A 21,770-nucleotide genomic window follows, 5' to 3' on the forward strand; every position below is an offset into this window, starting at 1 on the left:
TGCCTGAGCTAATGGATCCCAGAGTGCTTCCTCCACAGGGACTTAAAATAAGGAAGCCCTTTCAGGATCAGGGGAGAGGTTTAGTTTCTAATCAGGAGCTTAGGTGCTTTGATTGTGGCTGGCATTGAAATTGTCTGGAGGTGTTTGTGCCGTGAACATATAGAATTTTCAAATAACATCCAAGGATGGAGACCTCTTTCTTCGAGTCCCTGAAAGCATGTCACATTTGTGGTTGTGTAGAAGCTCTGACTCCCACTCTGACTACTGTTTTTGACCGGAGAAACCTTTTCTCTGAGCAGGTTGGCATTTTCAAGAAGACTGAAGCTTGATCCTCCAGCCTTTACATTGTAGTCTTCAAGCTTTTGCTTCCCCTGTTACCAGGGAAACCATTACCAGAAGTCAGATACGTGTGAACATTTTTTCTCTCTCAATATAGCTTGACGCAAACTCTTGAGAGCTGCTGTGATTTAAAAAAAAAAAAATCCTGCCATTTAATTTTTCTTTTTTAGCTTCTGGAGGGAAAATCCCACTTTCTTTTCTGATCCCAGTTTACACTCCAAAGCCTCAGATCAGTAAAATATGTATTAAAAAAATTTTTTTTAGGAGACTCAACAACAGAAACTAACCACTGTCATAAAACTGAGAGAGACCAAAAAAGCAGACAAACCAACCTAATCAGGGCCTGAAATAGACAGAGCTGATTACCTGGCTTGATTTTTTTCTTTGTACATGGCCTTGGAGAGGACACCCTCTTTTAGGGCTCCTCTTCCCACCCCTCTGTGCTTTTAGGAATGCGAACTTCCTCACTTTATGTAAAGGTAGGGGGTCAGGGGATATTAATCATACATCATCCTCCTTGTCAGTGCTGTTTATGTGGGTGAAGCAGATCGAGGGAAATGAGCACTAAATATATTTTAATCACCTCTGCCGCTTTGAAAGAATTCGCACAGATAATCGCCAGCTCATAGCAACGTCTGTCTGACTGTCCACACGCCGCCTCCGCCTCCCGATCATCTCTGTGTGGGCCGCAAGCAGCCTGCAGTGTGTGGGGTCAGCGCTGTCTGCTCCTCGTGTTGTTGTTTTAGTCACCAAGTCATGTCTGACTCTTTTGTGACCCCATGGACTGCAGCCCGCCAGGCTCCTCTGTCCATGGGATTCTCCAGGCAAGAGTACTAGAGTGGGTTGTCATTTCCTCCTCCAGGGACTCTTCCCGACCCAGGGATCAAACCCACGTCTTCTGCATTGGCAGATGGATTTTTTACAGAGGAGCCACCGGGGAAGCCCCTGCTCCTTGTGTAGTTAAAAGAAATTCCCAATGCTCTTGGGCCAGGGCCATCTTCCTACCACAGTCACTGGAAAAAAAAGAGGCATTACATTTGAGTCAGGACCTGGGTGGTTTCCAGGCTCATCGGATTGCCACCATGTGTCTCAGTATATGGAATGGGGCCCCGTCCCTCCCAACAGGACAAGCTCTGTTCTGAATGGACTCCAGGCAGCTTCTCAAGAAACCTCCCCAAGGAACCTGCTGGGGCCAGGTTTAACCCAATCCAAAGCAGATCTTCAGGAGAGAAATTCTTAGAACAGTTCTTAGAACAGTGCACCTCACTGCAGAGACTCAGGGCATGATAATTTTTTCCCCCCTCGATAGATCTCAAGACATGGAGAAGAAAATTCAAATACCTTTCTACTAAAAATAAAATATACTGCTCAATATCTGTTTTGATTTTGATATAACCGGGAGAAAGTGTGTCCGCCTCTCCCTTCATCAATATATTCCATAGGCATGTGAGTCCATTTATTTTTATTTTGTGGGGCTGTGGAGGCCCTCATTCCTGCTTTTATCTCACAATTCTACTTAAAATGCAAATGGAATTGAATACATCATTTGTGTGAAAAATGAGATGGGCCATTTGGAAAATGTAATTTTAAAACAGGCAACCGGCACTGGCATGCAATCAAAGTAATGAGTTACTTTTAATTTTTTTCTTGCTTGCAGATGTCCTTGAGGGTTACAATGGGACGATTTTTGCATATGGACAGACCTCATCAGGAAAAACACACACCATGGAGGTAAGGCTTCAGGGTACTGTTACGTCAGTCTCTGAGATGACTGAATGGAAGTGGTGCTTCCTGCAAAATGTTAGGTGCGTGTGGCTTTTTGACTGAGCAATAGAGATGGTTAAGGGGATGTTATGTTTGTGTCACAATTTTTGTGTGTCTTTGAGGTGTTTTAAAAATAGTGGTGAGTAATAAAGTCTCAGGAGTTCAGTATTTTTTAAAAAATCATCTTTTGATAACTGTGAAAATATTAATAATAAATTCTATTTACAATAAGCTAACCAGTGGCATGAGTATCCCTATGGACTGTCATCCCAATCTTGCTGAAAAAGTCTGTTGTGAAAATCATTTACTCTCTAAAGAGTCTCTGGGGAGGCAAGTCTCTTCTGAATAAATAAAAATTTGTAGGTCAGAGGTTGAAAGAAGCTGGCTTTTGGACCAAATTCAGCCCACAGACATATTTCTGTATGACCTGCAGTGTTCTGTGGTTTTTTGGTTGTTATTTGTTTGCTTTTTTACAAATTGAAGGCAGTGTTTAAAATGGGAAAATTTCAAACAATTCTAAGTTGAAAATTCTTAGATTCTTATACATTTTGGTTGAAAATTCTGATGATCTAGCAACTCTGGGTTCCAATTTCACCATCATATGAAGTGTAAGTTTCATTGGAACAAAGCTGTTCGTTGTCTTGTTCACCTTTTTACTCACATTGCTAGCATGTGAGACCACGGCTGTCACATAGGAGGGCTTCGAAAGAATATTTGTGAAAATGGTACCCTCATGGTGGCCCTGGCTGACCCATGAGTGTTGGGCCAGCCCTTGTGGTCGCCTGGTCCCCTCAATGCACATCGTGAATGAATGTTTAGCATCCTTTCCCAGAAACATACACCCCTGCCCCCCCCACGTGCCCTTGAGGGTGTGCCCCCAGCTGTAATCATTGGCCCTGGATTTCTGTGGCTCCAGGCAATTTTCCAGACAGGGCATGCCTGCAGAAAAAACTGGTCCCTTTTACCTCTTCTTTTCCTGCTTTCTGCCGTGGATTTGACTCCTAAACAACCTTTGGGGGCTGGATAATTGTTCTAAAGACTGGACCCACCTGACAGGTGAGGAGAGGTGAAGCGTGGTTATTATAAGCAACTACACAGAGGAAGTTTGGGGAATTCATCTTACAAGCAGCGGGGTGAGATGAATCCTTAATCCTTCAAGCTTAGCTTTTTCATTTACGGTCCCCTCTTGGGACTGTCACTGAGTTGGCTACTGCAGACTCGGTTTAGCTTATGAATCATTCCTATTGAAGAAGAGATTTCAAAGGCACGAGGCTAATATCCTCAGGGCTCTGGTGTTCTGCTCACACCGACTTCAAGTGTGGGGCGTGACTCTGGGGGACCTCATTCCTGTTGTGTTGACTCACTTCCCCCCGTTTCGCTGAGACAAAGGGGTTCAGAGACTGCCCGGATTAAAGGAAGCCCCAGGTTTATTTGCCACCTTTCCCAGGTGGAGCAGGGCTGTTCTTGGTCACCCGAGCCTTTTGGTCTCTCTTCCCTGCATCTCACATCCTTGGAAATGGGGTACAGGCATGGGTGTACCCCACGCTTCTGCTTTGGCCCCTCTCCTGCCTCTCTACTGGGCCCCAGACACTTCACCTGCTAGGCACTAGAAAAACTGCAGTGATCCATTGCCTGAGTTTCACCCACTCCAGTAGCCATGGGCAGAAACTCCTTCATAACACCTGAGAGAGAGAGAGAGAGAGAGAGAGAGAGAGAGAGAGAGAGAATAAGAGACAGCTTCTCATGAGGGAATCATTCCTTAGTTTTTTGGAAACTTGCCCAACCATATACAATACAAAAAAAATGCAATATTTAGACCCTCCCCCCCACCCCCAAATCTTACAAAATGCTTACACTAGTGACCTTTTAAGCTTTGGGATTAATTCATCTTTGAGAAATAAATACAATGTTTTTGCTAAATGTCAAAATTTTTAATTGTAAACCAGCAAACAAGAGACCTGTCCCCAGGGTAGAATCTTTGTTTGTGTTCCGTGTGGGTGGCCAAGAACAGGTGGATGTGAGGAGATGGCAAAGAGGTGTGCCAGCCCCAGCCCCTTCACACTAAAATCGGAGACCTCGTATTAAATGAGAGCCTCTGCAGCTGTCTGTGACTCCCTGCGTAAGCCCCGCACACTGGGAGTGGCGCTGTGGGTCTGGAGGGACTCCTGGGACCTAAAAGGAACAGGATACTGTGCGGGCGGCTCTCACAGGTGCCTGAATTCTCTTGCCTTTCCTTCCTTGTCAGTTTCTAAAGGTTGCTGGGAATGAGCTGCTTTCCTTTACGGTGACTCTAGAGGGTCACATGCTTGTCTGCAGGAGGAAGGAATGGGGTGGATGGGGGTCCTACCCGAGTGCCTTCCCACCCCCTACATACCCTGCATCTGGCTCATTCTGAAGGGGGATGATAGTTGGAGAAAAGGTAGGAAATATTTTAGAGGAAAACAGAGGAAAGGGGAAGCCTCACGCTGAAGTCTAGACACTGTAGGAGACCAGGAAACCCAGGGCCTGAAATACACTTAAAAAAAAAAACCAACAAAACCTTGCAGGGCTCTCACCTTCTACAAGGAGGATTTTATATATTCAGCATTACACATTGTGATCTTTTAAAAGCTCTGGGAAGGGACTGTTAATTCCGTGAATGGACAGAGCTGTCACATTTAAAAGCTGTTTTTCATTTTAATCCCCCACCCCAGCCCCAGTTTGGGATCTGGCATCCAGCGGTGATTCCATTACCTTCTATTGAGGGGAGCAAACAGATAAGCCCACATAAAATTGGAAAGATCAGCTTCTGAGGGTGGTGCCTCTCAGGCGGATTTTCAGCACAAATGGGAAGCACTTGGCAGTGGGTGCTAAGCCGAGGGGACCTCGGTGTGCCGGGCCCTGGCTGGGCTCTGCTGGGCGGTGTGCAGGGGCTGGTTGGAAGCGGGGTCCCGGGGTGCTGGCTGCACGAAGAGAGGGCCGGACCTTTGTTCAGAGTGAGAGGCCAGGAAGGGCTTCTCGCTCCCCGTGCCCTGCTTTTTGGCCCGCGTCTGCACACTGACTCAGATGGGTGCAGACTCGCTGTGTTTTTCCTTCTGCCCAAAGGGACACCCGGAGGCCCTGGGAGGCGCGGCTGTCCTGCTGCGAGGAGCTGCCACGTGGTTTTTCACGAGCCTGTCTGCGTGCATTGGTGCCTGTGCGCTGACGGGCCCCACTCTCCCGTCTTAAGTGCTTCAGGAAACTCTGTCCTGCTTGGGAGGCTGAGGAGGCCCCTGGGGCTGGAACAAAGGGAGTCCTGTTCCATGGCCAATGGCCTGGGCCTGGTGTCTGCTTTCACATGTGCTCCAAGAAGGCCACCTTCAGAGGTGGGGAAATTACACAGGATTTGAGGAAGATTATACAGGATGCAAGTATTAAAATGTCTCTCTTGCTTTCTGGGAGAAACAAGATGATGGAGCGGTAATGTCCACTCAGGTTCATCCCTGATCCTCCAGCCGACTAAACTTGTCACTCTTCTCCAAACAGCAGTGTGCTCTCTCGGTCCCTCCCCCGTTCTCTTTCTCCTCTTTCCTTGCCTCTGCCCACAGTCTCAGGTCCGTCCCTAATCATACTCATCCCTCAAGATCTGGTGTCTTTCAAGGAAGCCATCCCGTGTCACCCCAGCTGCAAGGGATGTTTCTGTTCTCTGAGTTTCTAGAGCTCATTGCCTCTTTATCACCTTTTTTGCCTGAGGCGGCTGTTTCTTGTTTGTGTACATATACCTTTCATTTGCAACGTAGGCGCAGCGAAGACCTTTGTGGAACACCTCTGTCTCCTACACACACCACACACATCCATCATCACTGCACCGCATATACACCGCTCACGCCTATACCGCACACACCTCCACACCACACACATCTCCACACCACACGCATCTCTACACCACACACACCTCCACACCACACACACCTCCACACCACACACACCTCCACACCACACACATCCATCATCACTGCACCGCATATACACCGCTCACGCCTATACCGCACACACCTCCACACCACACGCATCTCCACACCGCACACACCTCCACACCGCACACACCTCCACACCGCACACACCTCCACACCGCACACATCTCCACACCACACACACCTCCACACCACACACATCTATCATCACTGCACCACATGTACACCGCACACACTTCCACCGCACACTCTTCCATACCACACACATATCCCACACATACCCCACACAACTCCACACCACACACCCCACACATACTCCACACACCTCTACATCACACACAAACACAGCCTATCTCCACACCATATACACCACACACATTTATTCTCACCACACCACATATACCTCCACACCACACACATATCCCACACACCACACACATTCATCCTCACCACACCTCACATCGATAGCCTTCCCCACACATCCTCATGCCTCTCACACCCACTCACTGTGTACACCACACACAACACAAATACACATACTAGACAAACACACATCATACCTCACACACAACACATATACTACACACCGTGTACATTGACACCACACACACACCCCTCCACATGCAGATTATTTTGGCATCCTCAGTTTACAGAGCATAAAGGCCCTCAGCACTCTTGGACTTATGAGCTAGAAGAAGGCATCCTAGCCCTTAAACCTTTGGTAGCTTTGGGTATCACTGCGTCACTATGGGAATGGGGGTTATTACTAGGCCTTCTCCAAACAAACATGTGCTCCTTCTTGTATGATTTTTGCGTTGAGTCTTCAGGGAAACAAAACAGGGAGTGTCCAGACTCATCCTGATTCTGCCTTGGTTCACACCCCAGTGAAGGCAGAAAAGGGATGTCAGAACTTATGCACCCAGAATTAATTGGAAGATCAGTCTGTTGAAAGCAAAGGCATCTAGGGAAACAGATTTGAGTCAATTATAAATGATTTTTGGATTATCAATCATTCTCCTTTGGCTGTGGGCCACTGAGGAGAAGCTGAAATGTTTTGATGGATTATTCAAGAGCTCTAGGTGAGGGGTGGTGGGGGAGGATGCTCTTTGGACTTTCTGAGTCAGATTGGCCCATTGGTGTCACATTTGATAGAATAGAGATCTGTGTTTTCAATGTGGGTACCATTTCTGCCAGCAGAGTCCACAGTCCAAAGCAGGTGGGGTCCAGTATTCTGATTTGTTACATGTTTATGATGGCCAATGAGAAGTGACAGCCCAGTAATTTGGCTTTGTCTTCATTAGATATATCTGGGGTAGTAACATGTTTTCAGACTCTTCAGGTCAAATAAGCCCTAACAACTGCTTAATGAGAACATTATTATGAGCTGAATAATAACATTTATTGTCACTCAGCCCATTATATATACTTTTCAATTTAGATCCTATAGTAATTCCATGCAGTAGATATTGTACTGAGTCTCATAAGCCCTGGAAAGAAATACTTACTGGCCATCCTGCCTTTAGGGAGTATACAGTTAAACTAAAAAAAAAAACAACAAGAGAAATACATCAAATGATTTAGGATTCTTGGCAGATGAGGCATTCCAGGAGAGTACCTGTTTTCCTGGTAAGAGAGCTTTGCCAGAGGCCAGAAGTGTCTGAATTCAGCTTTTCCCTTGCTTTGAACAGAATGGACAGTCAGGAATCAGGTGCCTGAAGGACAGCTCATAATGGAAAGTGTTTTGTGGCCTGTAGTTAGTGCCAGGGTTTGTGTGACTTCTTGCTTTTCGTAACTCAAATATTGGCTTGAAAGTCACCTGAAAGAAAAAGAGGACTTGGTTGAGGAAAACAAAGCAGATCTTTGAGGTATTGGGCAGATTTGGAACAAAGGTATGTGAGTCAAATTCATAAAGGCTGTTGGGCATTCCTGGAAAACCAGAGAGCAAAGTGGCTGTTCTGCCAGCTCCGTGTCTTCCTAGAGTTTAGAACTTCTGAAAGGCAGAGTGAGCTGGGTATGCAGTTACTGACAGTTGCTTTGGCATGCAAACCCTCTGTGAGCTGATAGGTTATTCAACGTGAAACTTAAGTGTTCCTTTGGGTGTGTGTGTAGAGAAGGCTGTCTGGAAGTTGTATGCTGAGGTCCTTTGTAAATCTGCTGCTTTAAACACTTATAGAACTCCTCTTGAAGAATTAGTTTCAGGTACTATGCTGTATCTTTTGGAAAGTTTTTGAAGCAGCAAATTCTGGATTTTGAAAATGGATTTAGTGATAATTGAGATAATAGAAACATTAATCTATCCTCCATATTTTAGGTAAAATGAAGGCAAGTGGGAAAGAGGGAAAACGTTTATAAGCAGATTTACATATTAGAAACAGCCAAAATATTTGAAACAATAAAAGCTGGGAAGTATAGATTTTAAAAGAAATTGATAAAATGGATTTTCTTGATTGGTTTTTTAAAGTGCTACTGCAGGTATTTGCAGAATCAGGTTCTTAGAAATGTTTAAGCAGTGATGATGTGATTGAAACTATGTCTATCAGGTCTTGATGTGATTTCATTAAGGCAGATTAACTTGGATTTGTAGGTTCTGGTCTCTGTGTTAACACTCCAAACCAAAGCCCACATTTAGTATGTTTCAGTCACACATATAACCTCCTTCCTTCTCCGGCTGTCTCTCTCCCTTCTGCCCACACGCTTGCCTGCATACACACTGATCTGCTGCCCCCAGTGGCAGCAGGAAGGGATATTGTGGGTCTTCGGAGCCTGACAAAATGTGCTGTCCCACGCGGGCTTGAGTTCCCCTGCTAACTCTTGGTCTGTTGGCTTGCGGGGTGGATCTCCAGGGGAGCAGGCAGTGTCTGTGTTCTGTTTAAGTGTCTCCCTGTTCCTGTTTAAGAAGCCTGGGTATGGTCCTTCCTCTCTCTCACACGGTGCTCAGGCAACCAGCACCCTTTAGATATCTATGTTGTGTTTTTCACTCACTAGGGGAAGCTACACGACCCTCAGCTCATGGGCATCATTCCAAGAATTGCGCACGACATCTTTGATCATATCTATTCCATGGATGAGAACCTGGAGTTCCACATCAAGGTAAGTGCAATTGACTGAGTCCCGAGAAAAGTAACTGAGCCCCAAATTGTGTTTCTTTGCTTTCCTCTTTTTACATGCACATAGAAGATGATTTTATTGATTCTAAGTGACATTCCTGTGGTCAGCAGAGCCGTATTTATTATTTAATGGCTTAGGCCAATACCGAGGGAGTATTGAGATAAAGGAAAAGCCCTTTTTAGGATGGAATCATCGTGATTGTGGCCTGAGTTCTCCCCTTTACCCTGTGGATTTCTATAGATATGACTGGCATGTGTCCGTAATTGGGCATGGACAGCATTTCCCAAAGTGTGTCTGGAGAACCCGGTCCCTCGTATCATTACTCAGTGGGCTGCCGTGGAAAAGGCTTGTGTGGCCAATTTAGCTGGGAAAATGCTCTTGTTGAGCAATTTAAATTTACCCCATGCTTAAGTACGCCATTATGTAATGCACTTGTACAAAGTGGACATGTGGTATATTACATTTCCCAGCTTCCTTGACTGTGGACCTACTTTTCCCTCCTTGGAGAGCGACAGACTAGCATTTGGAGGAGCACGTTCTGAGAAGTGCTAAGAAAGGGAATTCTTTTCCTTCTTGTTTTTGTTTTTCATACCTATGTTCTGGCTTAAATTTGAACTGAAAAAGGGAGATTTCTACTCTTAACTATAGCTGTTAATTCCTAACATTTGGTATGAGGGGTATATTCATTGGAACTCCTTTGTTTGCAAGTGACTAAAAGTCACTTATTTAAGCAAATAGAGGAAGTTGTTGTAGATAAAGCATCTGACAGCGGATGTGGGGGTGGGGAGTTGTGGAGAAGTAAGAAATCCAGGCTCTGCTTTTCCTTAAGAAAATTGTGATATGATTCACATACCATAAATTTAACCTTTTTACAGTGTACAATTTAATGGTTCTTAGTATATTTTCCAAATTGTACAACCACGATCATTATTTATTACGCCAGTGAATACTAAGCAGATTTATTAAGTAAGTGTATAGACAGTTACATGGAAAGTCTTACAGCACATTTTAAATGAAAGGGGAATATATGATTTCCATAAAGAATATTAGTAACATCACCTCTGAAAGGTGAGACTACAGATGATTAGTTAAATCAAAGTTTTGTACATGTTTATCCTAGAAGATAGCAAGAAAACTAGGCACTAAGAAGGCAAAATGCAAAATTAAACATGAATTTTGAAAAGTATATTCTACAAGACTTACTGTAGTCTTTTACCAGCAAAAACAGATTCTGACACCTACTTTCCTTTCTACTTTTGGTAGTCCTATTATTCAAAAATCTTTTGTGAAAAACTTACCAGTAATAAAGTACAAACTTCAATTGGAAACATCAAATCAGCTCTGTATAATGCTTTCAGGGTTGCTGGTTAATTCCAGAACATTTTCATTACCTCCAAAAGAAACTCCTTCCCTGTTAGTGTCCCTGTCCCTGCCCTCTTGCTTTATTTCTTTGCCTTGTTCCTGACCATCTTCCTCTTGTGTGTGTGTGGGTAAGAGGGTGACATCACAGCTTCTGCTCCACATCCCCTTATTTCCAGTCCCTCATCCCCCTGGGAAGGAGCCCATTGGCCCAGCCTTGGTCTGATGGGCTGTGTCCAGGATGCACGTGGCTGGTGGGGTCCTTGCCACAGTGACTACCACAGGGACAGGGTTGACAAGGGGATGGGGAGGAGAAGGGGGCATTTCTAAGATGCCTTGGACTTGAGCAGATCAACCAAGAGGCTGATGATCCTTGAAAACTGGGACCCAACTGCCTCAGTTCAGTTCAGTTCAGTTCAGTTGCTCAGTTGTGTCTGACTCTGCAACCCCGTGGACTGCAGCACGCCAGGCCTCCCTGTCCATCACCAACTCCTGGAGTTTACTCAAACTCATGTCCATTGAGTCGATGATGCCATCCCACCATCTCCCAGGCCCACTGTTTTAGAAATAAGGAAACTGAAGTTCAAGGATATAGAGCCCAATGGCTCAAGTGACATCAAATCCTTAGGGCAGTCCTGATCTGACCACCCCACGTGTAGTACCTGTTCCATTATATTAAATTTCTACCTTCACTTATTTCTGTGGTGTGTGCATGCTAAGTCACTTCCATCGTGTCCAACTCTTTGAAACCCTATGAACTGTAGTCCACCAGGCTCCTCTGTCCATGGTGAGGATACTGGAGAGGGTTGCCCTGCCCTCCTCCAGGGGATCTTTCCCACCCAGGAATCAAACCTGCGTCTCTTATATCTCTTGCATTGACAGGCAGGTTCTTTACCACTAGAGCCACCTGGGAAGCCCATTTCTGTGGTACCTTCCCCAGATTATATAAAAACAAGGCAACAACTATTTGCCCATTTACAAAGTACATCTGGCAGATCTTTTTCCTTACAGCTCCCTTTGTTGGCTGCCAGCTTCCCCTCCTTGCCAGAGTTCTTTATATCTGAGGATGCAGAAGCTTGTTGCTTTGATGGGATCAAGATTTAGGAGCTTAATGCATCTTTAAGGCTGTTTGCATTTAAATACCTTGAACCTCTGCAGGGTTCTTATGGGATAATCCTGGAGTAAGATGTTAAACCAATTATTGCCCTCAGAATAGGGTCTCACATTAGAATCTTATTAAGATAAAAATAGCCCCAGCATGAAAGGAGGGAGGAAAGGGGGAATGAGCTCATGTCCAGGACAGAATTTTACAGTCTAGGGTCCTGTCCTGTGTCTGTAGTTATGTTCTCTTATTTCACAGATGATAATTGTTAAGTAGGCAAGCTTGCTATTGATTACTCTGTATTTTGAACTGAGTAGTGATAGGCTTAATCAAGAAAAAGAGGCGTGATTAAGACAATATTGAAAATCTGCTCCTTAAAGTGAGCCTCACAGAGGTTTTAAACATTATTTCTGAACATGCTTTTAAATCCTTATTTATTTTTCTTTCATCTGGTCTTACAAAGTATTTGAGGTGACAGAAATAGCAAAATTAACCCCCCTCCCAAGAAACCACTATCTGCTATGGTAAAAAGAAATGAATAAATCAGAATTCTCTGTAATTCTCTGTATACTTATATTAAATATGAACAAGTTTCTAAGTGCCAGATTTGCTAATATCTGCTTCACGAGTGGTCTGCAGGTGTCATTAATTTTCTCCATAACCTGTGGAAATAAGGACACATGCGTAAGCTCTGAGAGTTAACAGAAAAGTCTTAATGAAAACCAGACAATTCTGAAATACAGAGTGGTTGGAGCCGGGGCGGAGTGGGCTGCAGAAGGACTGCGTTAGAGATGTCTAAGGTTTAGAGACCAAGCAGACCCTAGAATTGTGGCCTCAGGGAGAGGTTTCTGGAGCAGTGGGTGAGGTAGGTGTGTCTGCGACAGAGCCAGTAACAGGGCCACTTGACTGGCATTCAAGCAGGCAGAGGTTGTTAGGGAGAGGATGCTCAGCTGTAGATTCCAGGGTTTCAAGCCAGGACCCCAGATCCCAGAGAAACGAGGAGTCAGGAGGTTCCAGGCTGAGACAGACGAAAGATAATGAACCAGAACTGAGCTGGGCTGGGATTAGTGCTGGGCTAGGGAGTCTTCACTTCGCCTGGTCCAGAGCCAAGACGGGTGGTGCACGGGTGAGCGTTCACCTGTAGAGTTGCATCCCAACTTTACAACTGTTTTTTCAGCTTTTTAGAAAACATCTTTTTGATTCAATCCTCTGTTTAGATTTCTGGGGAGGAGGAATTGGGGGGGAGCCATGAGCTTGAGGGGAGGAAAAGTTGATCTGGTTGGCAGAAGGCAAGTGTAGGTTCAGTACAGAATCCTAGAGGGAATTTTTTATATCAATGGCTTCATATGACAGATGGGAGCGTTGAAGTCTAGGTTCTTGATTACTGGTGAATTAAATCTCCAAGATCACATATCTAGTTAGAATTGTTCCCAGATGTCAGCCTTGGGTAAGGGTCACCTGGGGAGTTTAGAAGGGGATTCCAAAATCCTATTCTTGGAGATTCTGATTGAGGAGGATGGCAGTAGGGTTCAGGGCAATTTAAACAAACGCTGAGTGAGATGCTGGCACAGGCAGTGCTGGGACTGAGGTTTGAGAATAATTCATTGGAAGGCTTCCTTTCCGTTTCACAGATTGTCTTTTATTAAGTTACATTTTGTTCAAGTCCTTCCTGGACTCCCCAAAGCTGGCCACTGTCACCACCTCTCTTGCTGTTACCGGTTCCGTAGTTCTAAGCAGCTGCCCTTATCCCCGCCTCTCCACCTTCTTCATCTGAATGTTTGGAGCGTGCCCCCTCGCTGGGCTGATGAGGCTGTCAGTGTCACGCCCGAGGTGAGGCCTGCTGGCTTTTTGACAGTTACTTGCAAAGGACATGTTCTGCTCTAGCTGTTGTTGTGACTGGAAGCTTACTTGGTGCTCATCTAAGGTGAAAGGTAGAGTCTTCCGGAAGACTAGCGCAGGATGTGAATGGCATCTGGTTGGGAGCATAGGGCCCTCTGATGTGGGGGTGGGGTGGGGCCTGGGCCGCTGAGCAGGGACTCTTAGAGCAAGCTGACAAGTAGGAAGCAGGAGGCCGGTGAGAGGTGGGGGGTTGGCCGGAGCTCTCCCCTCTAGACTCTGAATCTTCATTTTGTAGCCTTCTTCTTACTCTTCATAGCATGAGAAAAAAAGCTTTTGAAAGTTCTAATAATGATGTTATTGAAATACAGCGTGGGATTTCTGTTTCAAAATCTATTTGTTTTTAATCAGGTTTCCTATTTTGAGATCTACCTGGACAAAATCAGGGACTTACTTGATGGTGAGTAACCTGAATTCTTGTCGTTTGTTCTGTAACTAAAGTCCAGGGAGGTTGAAATGTTTTACATCCCTTCTGCTTCAGGAATTTATAGAGATGTTCTGTTGCCTTCAGGCTGTCTGCTTATTCTCAGTCAAAGCTTTAACTTGAGTTATTGCAGATTAGATCTGCCTATCTTCTGTAACAGTTTCTATTTTTCCTCCAATACAGGGTCTTTAACTTTTCTTTTCTTCTTTGCATGTCATCATTATCGTCTCTGTAGTATCCAAGACAAACTTGGCTGTTCATGAAGATAAAAATAGAGTCCCGTACGTAAAGGTATGAGGAAATCTTGACTGATGATGCAATTGATTTCCCTCCAATCACTGTCATAATTATTACCTAAGATGCCCAGAGCATTACCTAAAAAGTACAAATCCATATTTAATCGTTTCTTATATTTCATATTCATCTGGTTAAAAAATTGGCATTTAATTTCTTCAGTTGTATCTGTGTAAGTGTATCTCAGCTGTCAGATCACAGGAGGTAAGAACTAGAGAACTGAACAGACATTATTCACATTTAAAGAGGCTTTGGGATTGAGTACAGTTGTTCATACTTGGCACTTGGAAGAAGCCTATCGTAGCATTATGTCTACAGTTTCAGTATCTAATTAAAGTTGGTGGCTAGATTGAACGGCAAAACAAGATTTCATCCGTTTCTTTCTCCATCATTGGTTTTCTTTTTTATTTTCTGTCTCCCCTGCTATTAAGTGTGACTATGTACTTAAAATCTGGTATTTCTTTTATGGTTTACTTCTGGGTTTCCCAGTGTTTCTCAGACTTCTTTTGAATGTAGAATTCAAGCCCTTGGCAAGGAGTAAGAGTTTCTGGGTCGACACTGTATCCTTTCTCTGCCTCTGCAGTTCCAGAAGCGGGAAAGCATTTAACTGTCTTAAAGTCTTGTTGCTTTTCAGTTTTTCAGTGACAGACTTGCTCTGTCTGTCTTGCAGGGGTGCACTGAGCGGTTTGTGTCAAGCCCGGAGGAAGTCATGGATGTGATAGACGAAGGCAAAGCAAACCGCCATGTGGCTGTAACAAGTAAGCCTGGTGTGGTGTTTCCTCCCCTCTAACCTAGGATGCACACATCTGCCTACCAGCAAGGTCGGCTGCGGGTAACGAGATCCAAATGGAATAATGCCCAAGAAGGCATTTATACAGCAGTGACGGGCACTCAGACGCAGGGGCGTGTGCAGTACCAGCGGGCCTGGGCAGGTCCTGGTACAGAAACAGCGCCTCCTGCCGTCCAGGGCCTGTTGGAGATGTTGGGTGACGTTGGGCCTGGGTACCAGCCTGAGCCTGAACACTGGGGTAAGCAACCAACCAGCCAACTAAAGGCGGAAGAAAGTAAGCTCCTAAGTTCATCTATTTTAACTCTATTATTGTTTAAAAAATTCAAACTGACAGATTCTATATGCTAGTCGTACACATCAAAAGAAACTATGTTAGCTATACATCCTCTATAAACAAGGAAAAGACGCAGGAACTCTGAAAGGGAGGCCGGGTGCCTTATTGTAAACTCTTTGCTGCCTTGTCCATAACAGACACAGTCGGTCAGCTGGTTGACCTTGTGGTGCCTTCCCCAGGGAGACAGGTCATGTGGTGTTAGAGTTGCAGAGGTTCCCTGAGACGATGTCTGTCTTATTCAGGGGGGCAGGGACAAGTGAGAGTGACTTCTTGTGAAGATCTCCTGGAAGAAAGAATTTCTAGCTTTGAAGAGAGAAACGTATCTGGGCAGGGCATGTAGATATGTCTTAACACGGTCTTGATGTCTGCAAGGGGCTGACCTTCAGAGGGTCAGCTTGCTTTGTTTGATCTGAGTGAGTAGACCATCCAGGACAGTTGACACTACGGAGAGGCAGATTTTCACCTACTACAAGAAAAACCCTTGTCCTTATAGCTGCTTCACATAAAGCCTGCTACCTGGAGAGGCAGTGAGTCCCCTGCACGGTGTAGAAGAGATTCAAGCACTGCTTGCTTGTTGACTGGTTCTATGATTTTTTGATCCAGAACTGTAATTCTCAACCGTTTCTCTACTGCAACGCATGTATCAGATGATATTCATATATGTGGCAAGTTCCATATGTGAGCCTAGGCTTGTGTACAGTATGGGTTAAACTCTATTTCTTTCTCTTCTGCTTAGACACTTACAGAAAGAATGATACACTTACACTAACAGCATCTCTTGTAAAGAAGTTTCCACTGTTTCTTAAGTTAGTTATGAATTATTTGTTATATACCTGATAGTCTCTCATGGCCCTCTGCTTCAGAACTGTTGGTACAGAACATTATACTATTTTTTCTTATTCTGGTAAGATGTTTTCTTTTTAAATTTTGTTATATTATGCATAACATACAATTTACCATTTTAACCTCTTTTAAGTGTCCAGTTTAGTGGCATTAAGTACATTCACAATATTTGCAATCATCACCATTTCCTGTTGCCAGAATTTTTAATTATCCCAAAGTGAAACTCCATACCCATTGAATAATAATGGCCTGTACCATACTCCCTCCTCCCAATTCCTGTTAACCATTGTCCTCCTTCCTGTCTCAGTGAATTTGACAACTCTAGGTACTTCATATAAATGGAATGATACAAGTCCTTTTGTGACATGCTTGTTTCACTTAGCACAGTGTCCTCAAGATTCATTCATGTTGGCATTTATCAAAGTTCCCTTCCTTTTTATCAGGCAGAGTAATGTTCCATTGTATGCATACACCACATTTTGTTTATCCGCTCATCCATAGATAGACATTGTATTGCTTCTACCTTTTGGCTGTTGTGAATAGTGTTGCTGTGAACATGGGTTTTTAAACATCTGTTGAAGTTCCAGCTTTTAGTTTTTTTTTTTTTTGGGTATATACACCCAGAAGTAGAATTGCTGGATCACATGATAATTCTACTTTTAATTTTTTAAGGAACAGCTATATTGTTTTCCATTGCAAGTGTACCATTTTGCATTCCCACCAACAGTGTGCAAGAATTTCAGTTTCTCACATCCTTGCTGACACTTCTTATTCTGTTTTCTTTTTAACAGTCATCTATTGTGTAATGATATAAAATGGTATCTACTGAGATTTTTGGTTTGCATTCCCTGGATGATTAGTAATGCTGAGCATCTTTTCATATGCTTCTTGGCCATTATGCATCTTCTTTGGAGAAACGCTCTTCAAGTCCTTTCCCCTGTTTGTAAAAATTAGGTTGTTCGGCTTTTGTTGTTGTTATTTGTAGGAATTCAGTCCCTTATCAAGTATGATTTCAGATATTTTCTGTCATTCCATGGGTTGCCTTTTCACTCTTTTGACAGTGTCCTTTCATAAACAGTGTTCTAGATTTGATGAAGTTACATTATTTTTTGTTGCTGTTGTGGTTTGTGTTTTGGTGTCATATCCAAATCATTGCCAAATCCAGTGTCATGAAACTTTTCCCCTATGCTTTCTTCTAAGGTTTTATAGTTTTAACTTTTGCGTTCAGATTTTTTATCCTTTTTGAGTTAACTTTTATATATGACCTAAGGAAAGAGTCCAACTTCATTCTTGCATGTGGATATCCAGTTTTCAATTTGGTGACGAGACTGTCCTTTCCGCGTTGAATGGTCTTGACTCGCTTGTCAAAAATTACTTGACCATATTATGTGAGGTTTTATTTCTAGGCTTTCTGTTCTGTCTTATTGGTTTATATGTCTGCCTTTATGGCAATACCACACTGTTTTGATTACCATGGCTTTGTAGTAAGTTTGAAATCATTGTGAGACCTTCAAGTTTGTTCTTTTTAATGATTGTTTTGGCTATCCAGGGTTCCTTGACATTCCATATGAATTTTAGAATGGACTTTTTTATTTCTATAAACAATATCATTGGGATTTTTATAGAGATTGTATTAAATCTGTTGGTAGTATGAACATCTTAACAATATTAAGTCTTAATCCAAGAACAAGGTTAGCTTTCCATTTACTTGTGTATTCTTTCATTTCTTTTGGCAACATTTCATAGTTCTCATTATTTGCCTTTCATTTTCTTGGTTAAATTTATTCCTAAGTATCTTATTCTTTTTTCCTATTTTAAATGGAATTGTTAATTTCCTTTTTGGATTGTTTATTATCATAATATATAATGCAACTGATTTTTATATATTGCTTTTGTATCCTGCAACTTTGCCAAATTCATTAGTTCTAACATTTTTTCTGGAAACTTTTAGGGATTTTTTCCTCCACATAATCTGGTTAGATGGTTTTGAGAACTGATTACCAATGTGGGTTGAATAAGACAGTCACTGGGGTCCTTGTCTTCCTGGTAAACAAAGACCAAGATCCAAGAAGATTTTGATTTTTGTTACTTGGCTCTGATGAAGCATATTTCATCTCTGAGACTTTCTATGTTTCTAGCATGGGTTATAAAAGAAATGTCTGTCTTAATCCTTCTTTAATAAAGTCATAATTCTTCCTTAAGAAAGGTTGTGATATCACTGGTAAGTCAAGGCCTGCACACATGAAGAAGATGGAATACATCAGGTACTAATCATGGTGATAAAGGCTAAGGGATTTAAAGTAAGGCAGAGGAGGAAGCCTTGAGCTCTTCAAGGAGAGAGTCAGACTGGACTGGAATGTTGGAGGACGGGGACTTCAGGCAGAGCTTGAGAGTCTGTTGTCTGAAGCCACTGACTTCAATTTTTAGATTAATTTCTCTGCCACCTGAAGGTATTTTAAATCTTTCATTTCTAAAATGAGCATTGTTTTTCAGAAGTGGTCTCAGATAATTTTTTAAAATTGAATGGACTTAAAAAAAATGGAGCTATTAGGCATGATTTGTTGTGTTTTTGATTGAGAGGCTTACTACTAAATTTATGTGTTCTCTGTAGAGCAGTAAACTCTTTTCCTTTTCAGACATGAATGAACACAGCTCTAGAAGTCACAGTATCTTCCTGATTAATATTAAGCAAGAAAATGTAGAGACTGAAAAAAAACTCAGTGGGAAGCTTTATCTAGTTGATTTGGCTGGGAGTGAAAAGGTAATTGGTTCTTTATTTGCATTATCCACAGTTTCCCCCTGTAATTTGCTTCAGTGTGCAGTGGTATAATTTTTATGTCTTTCTAGTCCCTGGTTTTAAAGAGCTTTTAAAGTTTCTGATGTTGTGCCAAGATGTTATTAAATTTAACCTTCACTTCCCTGCTCTTTCTTTTCTGGTCCTGAAGTTCCCTATTCACGTCACAGGAGGTACTTTGAATGCAAACCCTGATTTATGCCTCATAGACTCTGATGATGACACGAGGCGAGTGTTTGGTGTGTTTGGTGTGAACTTAGCCTGGTGAAGGCAGCTATTCAAAGGCGGGAGGAACGTGAACTTCTGAGGGCAGGAAAAATCTCTGTGTTGTAACAGATTCGAATAGGCCAGGAAGGGGCTTTGCCTTTGGAATGTGGTAGGCTTGCCTCTGCAGGTTTGTTTGCTGATAAAAGATCTGGAGCATGGGGCTCTCCCTGCCTTCCTGGCTTCTCTCTCCAGCAGGTGTGAACTGCCCCAGTCCTGCATGGGCAGCCTCACTCCCTTCAGGCTACAGGGCCTGGAGCTGGTGTTTAGCCACAAGCCCTGACTGTTCTGTGATTTTGTCAGGAGTTTCTTTCGGCATCTGGACCCTGTCAGTTCTCTTCCAGGCACACTCGGCCACACTCCAGATCCAATAGGTCTCCCAGCACCTGCCCCCTGCCCTCCCACCTCACCTCCCCAGCACCACGGGAAGCTCCTGTGGCCACACCCGAGCTGGGGGCACTCCTGCCTTGGGTGACATCATAGAGCAAGTCTCTGCACACAATACCCTGTGGCCTACCTCATCGCTGATGTCATGCAGACTGTGTCCCCATCAGGGCCAGCCCTGAAGCTCAGTCAGTCTCCCGAACTGTGTCATTGATCCCCACTTACTGCTCCCACCACTGAGTTGCCGAACACCAAATTATGGCCACTGTCATCTGTGTAAGTAATGGCTACTTGGGTTGTTCTCCTGCCCACATTTGTACGGCCTGGAGCAGAAGATCGTCTGGATAGTCCTAACTGGGACTTGAAAATCATTCCGGCCCAGCTTGAAACTGTAATTTAGTAGATGCCCACCAGCCCGGGAGTAGAGAGTAGCATTGCTCTCCTCTAGACTGGCCTTTAGCAGCCGGCATCTCCGTTGCTGCCCCACCTGTCGTGTGGGTCCAGACAAAGCTCTTAGGGATCCCTTGCCTCATCCCGAGCTTGCCCCATTTCCCTTTAGAGAACAGAGATGAGTACTCAGGGCCTAAATGCAGCAGGAAAGTGCTTCATGCAGGCAGCTGAGAGTGGAGGCCTGTACAGCATTGGCGGTTATTGCTTTTGATATTTATGAGGTGTTTTAAAGTTGTGGACCTGCAAGTTCTTTCCCATGCTCATATCTGTGTTCCTTGCCCTAGATGTATCCACAATGAATGTGTCAGAGTGATCTAGTAGAACAGAGCTCTGGGGCTCAGTCCCATCTCCCCGAAATGTGTTCTTCTCTTGGTTGAGCAATTTGACATGCCCGGAGCTCAAATTTTTCTTGTCTGTAAAAGGAAGGTGATTGTACTCGTCTTGCATATTTCATGCAGCCGAGATGCTCAAATGTGAAAGCACCTTAAACACCATGAATAGACTGTTACTATTTGTGAGCCGGCAGCTCTGTGATTTCTCCATCTGTAAGCAGGGGACCCACACACAATTTCTGGAGAAATATTTGAATTTTTCTTTGGAAAAAAACCCACCCCTGCCCCCTGGACATGCATTCATCTCTGTCATTGGGAGTTCCTCCTTTATATGTAATTGAAATCCATCTTCGCCCAGTTTAAAATCTTTTCCCCACTTTTCTTCCTTCAGAGAGCAGTCGCTCCCCCTGTGTCTTTGGTCCAGTCAGCAGAGCTATGAATCATGTTGAGTTCCCTTTCTTTCCCTAGCATCAGTGAACTGCTTTGTATCCACAGCAAATGCTATATGTACAAAATTGCCAGTAATAACAGAGCCAAGGAGGAATGGTACGTGGTTCCTCTAACTATGGAGAAAAAAGACAGATTCACTATGTAATATACATTTTTTTGACTTTTCATGCCTTGTCAAGTATTTTTCCCTTTGGATGGTTACTCCTTTTTTTCTTACAATGGGAATGAATAGGGAAGGAACAGAGAGTCTGGATAAACATCCCCACCACCTCTTGACCTTTGCTTGAAGTTGGAGCTTGTAATGTCCATTCACTGCGGCCAGGACATGGTTTTCTTTTCGCGCATCCCCAACGTGGGGATGGTTCAGTCTCGCAAGACCCCAGCCTTTCTGTAGTGACGGCGCTTTTGGAGCCTGGCATCCCCAGACGGATGTCCCCTGGGAAGTATCTGCAGCTCTACCCGCGAGGCGTCCCAGCCATTCCTCTAAAACCTAATCGAGAGGAAAATGACAACAGAAGAGAACCAATCCCCTGCCTCAGACACCAGGGAACGTTTCATCGCCGTGATTCTTACTTGTATTTTCCCCAGCACTCCAGGAGGGCTCCCTCCAGTGCGCATGCCCTCCTGTGAGTTGGGGTTTTCTCCTCTGCACCTTTGCTGTCCTGTGCAGCTCACAGCTTTCTCTTCTCTCTGGTAGGTCAGCAAAACTGGTGCTGAGGGAGCTGTTCTCGATGAAGCTAAAAATATCAATAAGTCTTTGTCTGCTCTTGGAAACGTGATCTCTGCTTTGGCAGAAGGGACGGTAAGTGATTGTGTCCCCATCTATTAAATGATAGCATGAGATGTTGCCTCTTGGGTCCGTGTACTCTCTTTGCCACACACCCTGGTGATTCATATGTTTTTGTTTGGAA

At 43.9% G+C, this 21,770-nt stretch overlaps 1 protein-coding gene across 1 annotated transcript in view; it reads left to right on the forward strand.

Moving 5' to 3' along the window:
- Nucleotides 1–21,770, forward strand: part of KIF5C (kinesin family member 5C) — a 154,900-nt gene that overhangs the window by 57,502 nt on the left and 75,628 nt on the right. Inside the window, exons 3-9 of the mRNA XM_065931510.1 lie at nucleotides 1,997–2,070; nucleotides 9,021–9,125; nucleotides 13,852–13,900; nucleotides 14,160–14,215; nucleotides 14,889–14,976; nucleotides 18,822–18,946; nucleotides 21,557–21,661. Of these exons, the coding sequence (XP_065787582.1) occupies nucleotides 1,997–2,070; nucleotides 9,021–9,125; nucleotides 13,852–13,900; nucleotides 14,160–14,215; nucleotides 14,889–14,976; nucleotides 18,822–18,946; nucleotides 21,557–21,661 (602 nt within the window). The remainder of the gene's footprint in view (nucleotides 1–1,996; nucleotides 2,071–9,020; nucleotides 9,126–13,851; nucleotides 13,901–14,159; nucleotides 14,216–14,888; nucleotides 14,977–18,821; nucleotides 18,947–21,556; nucleotides 21,662–21,770) is intronic.

This window comes from Muntiacus reevesi, chromosome 3 (assembly GCF_963930625.1).
Source record: "Muntiacus reevesi chromosome 3, mMunRee1.1, whole genome shotgun sequence".
NCBI lineage: Eukaryota > Metazoa > Chordata > Mammalia > Artiodactyla > Cervidae > Muntiacus > Muntiacus reevesi.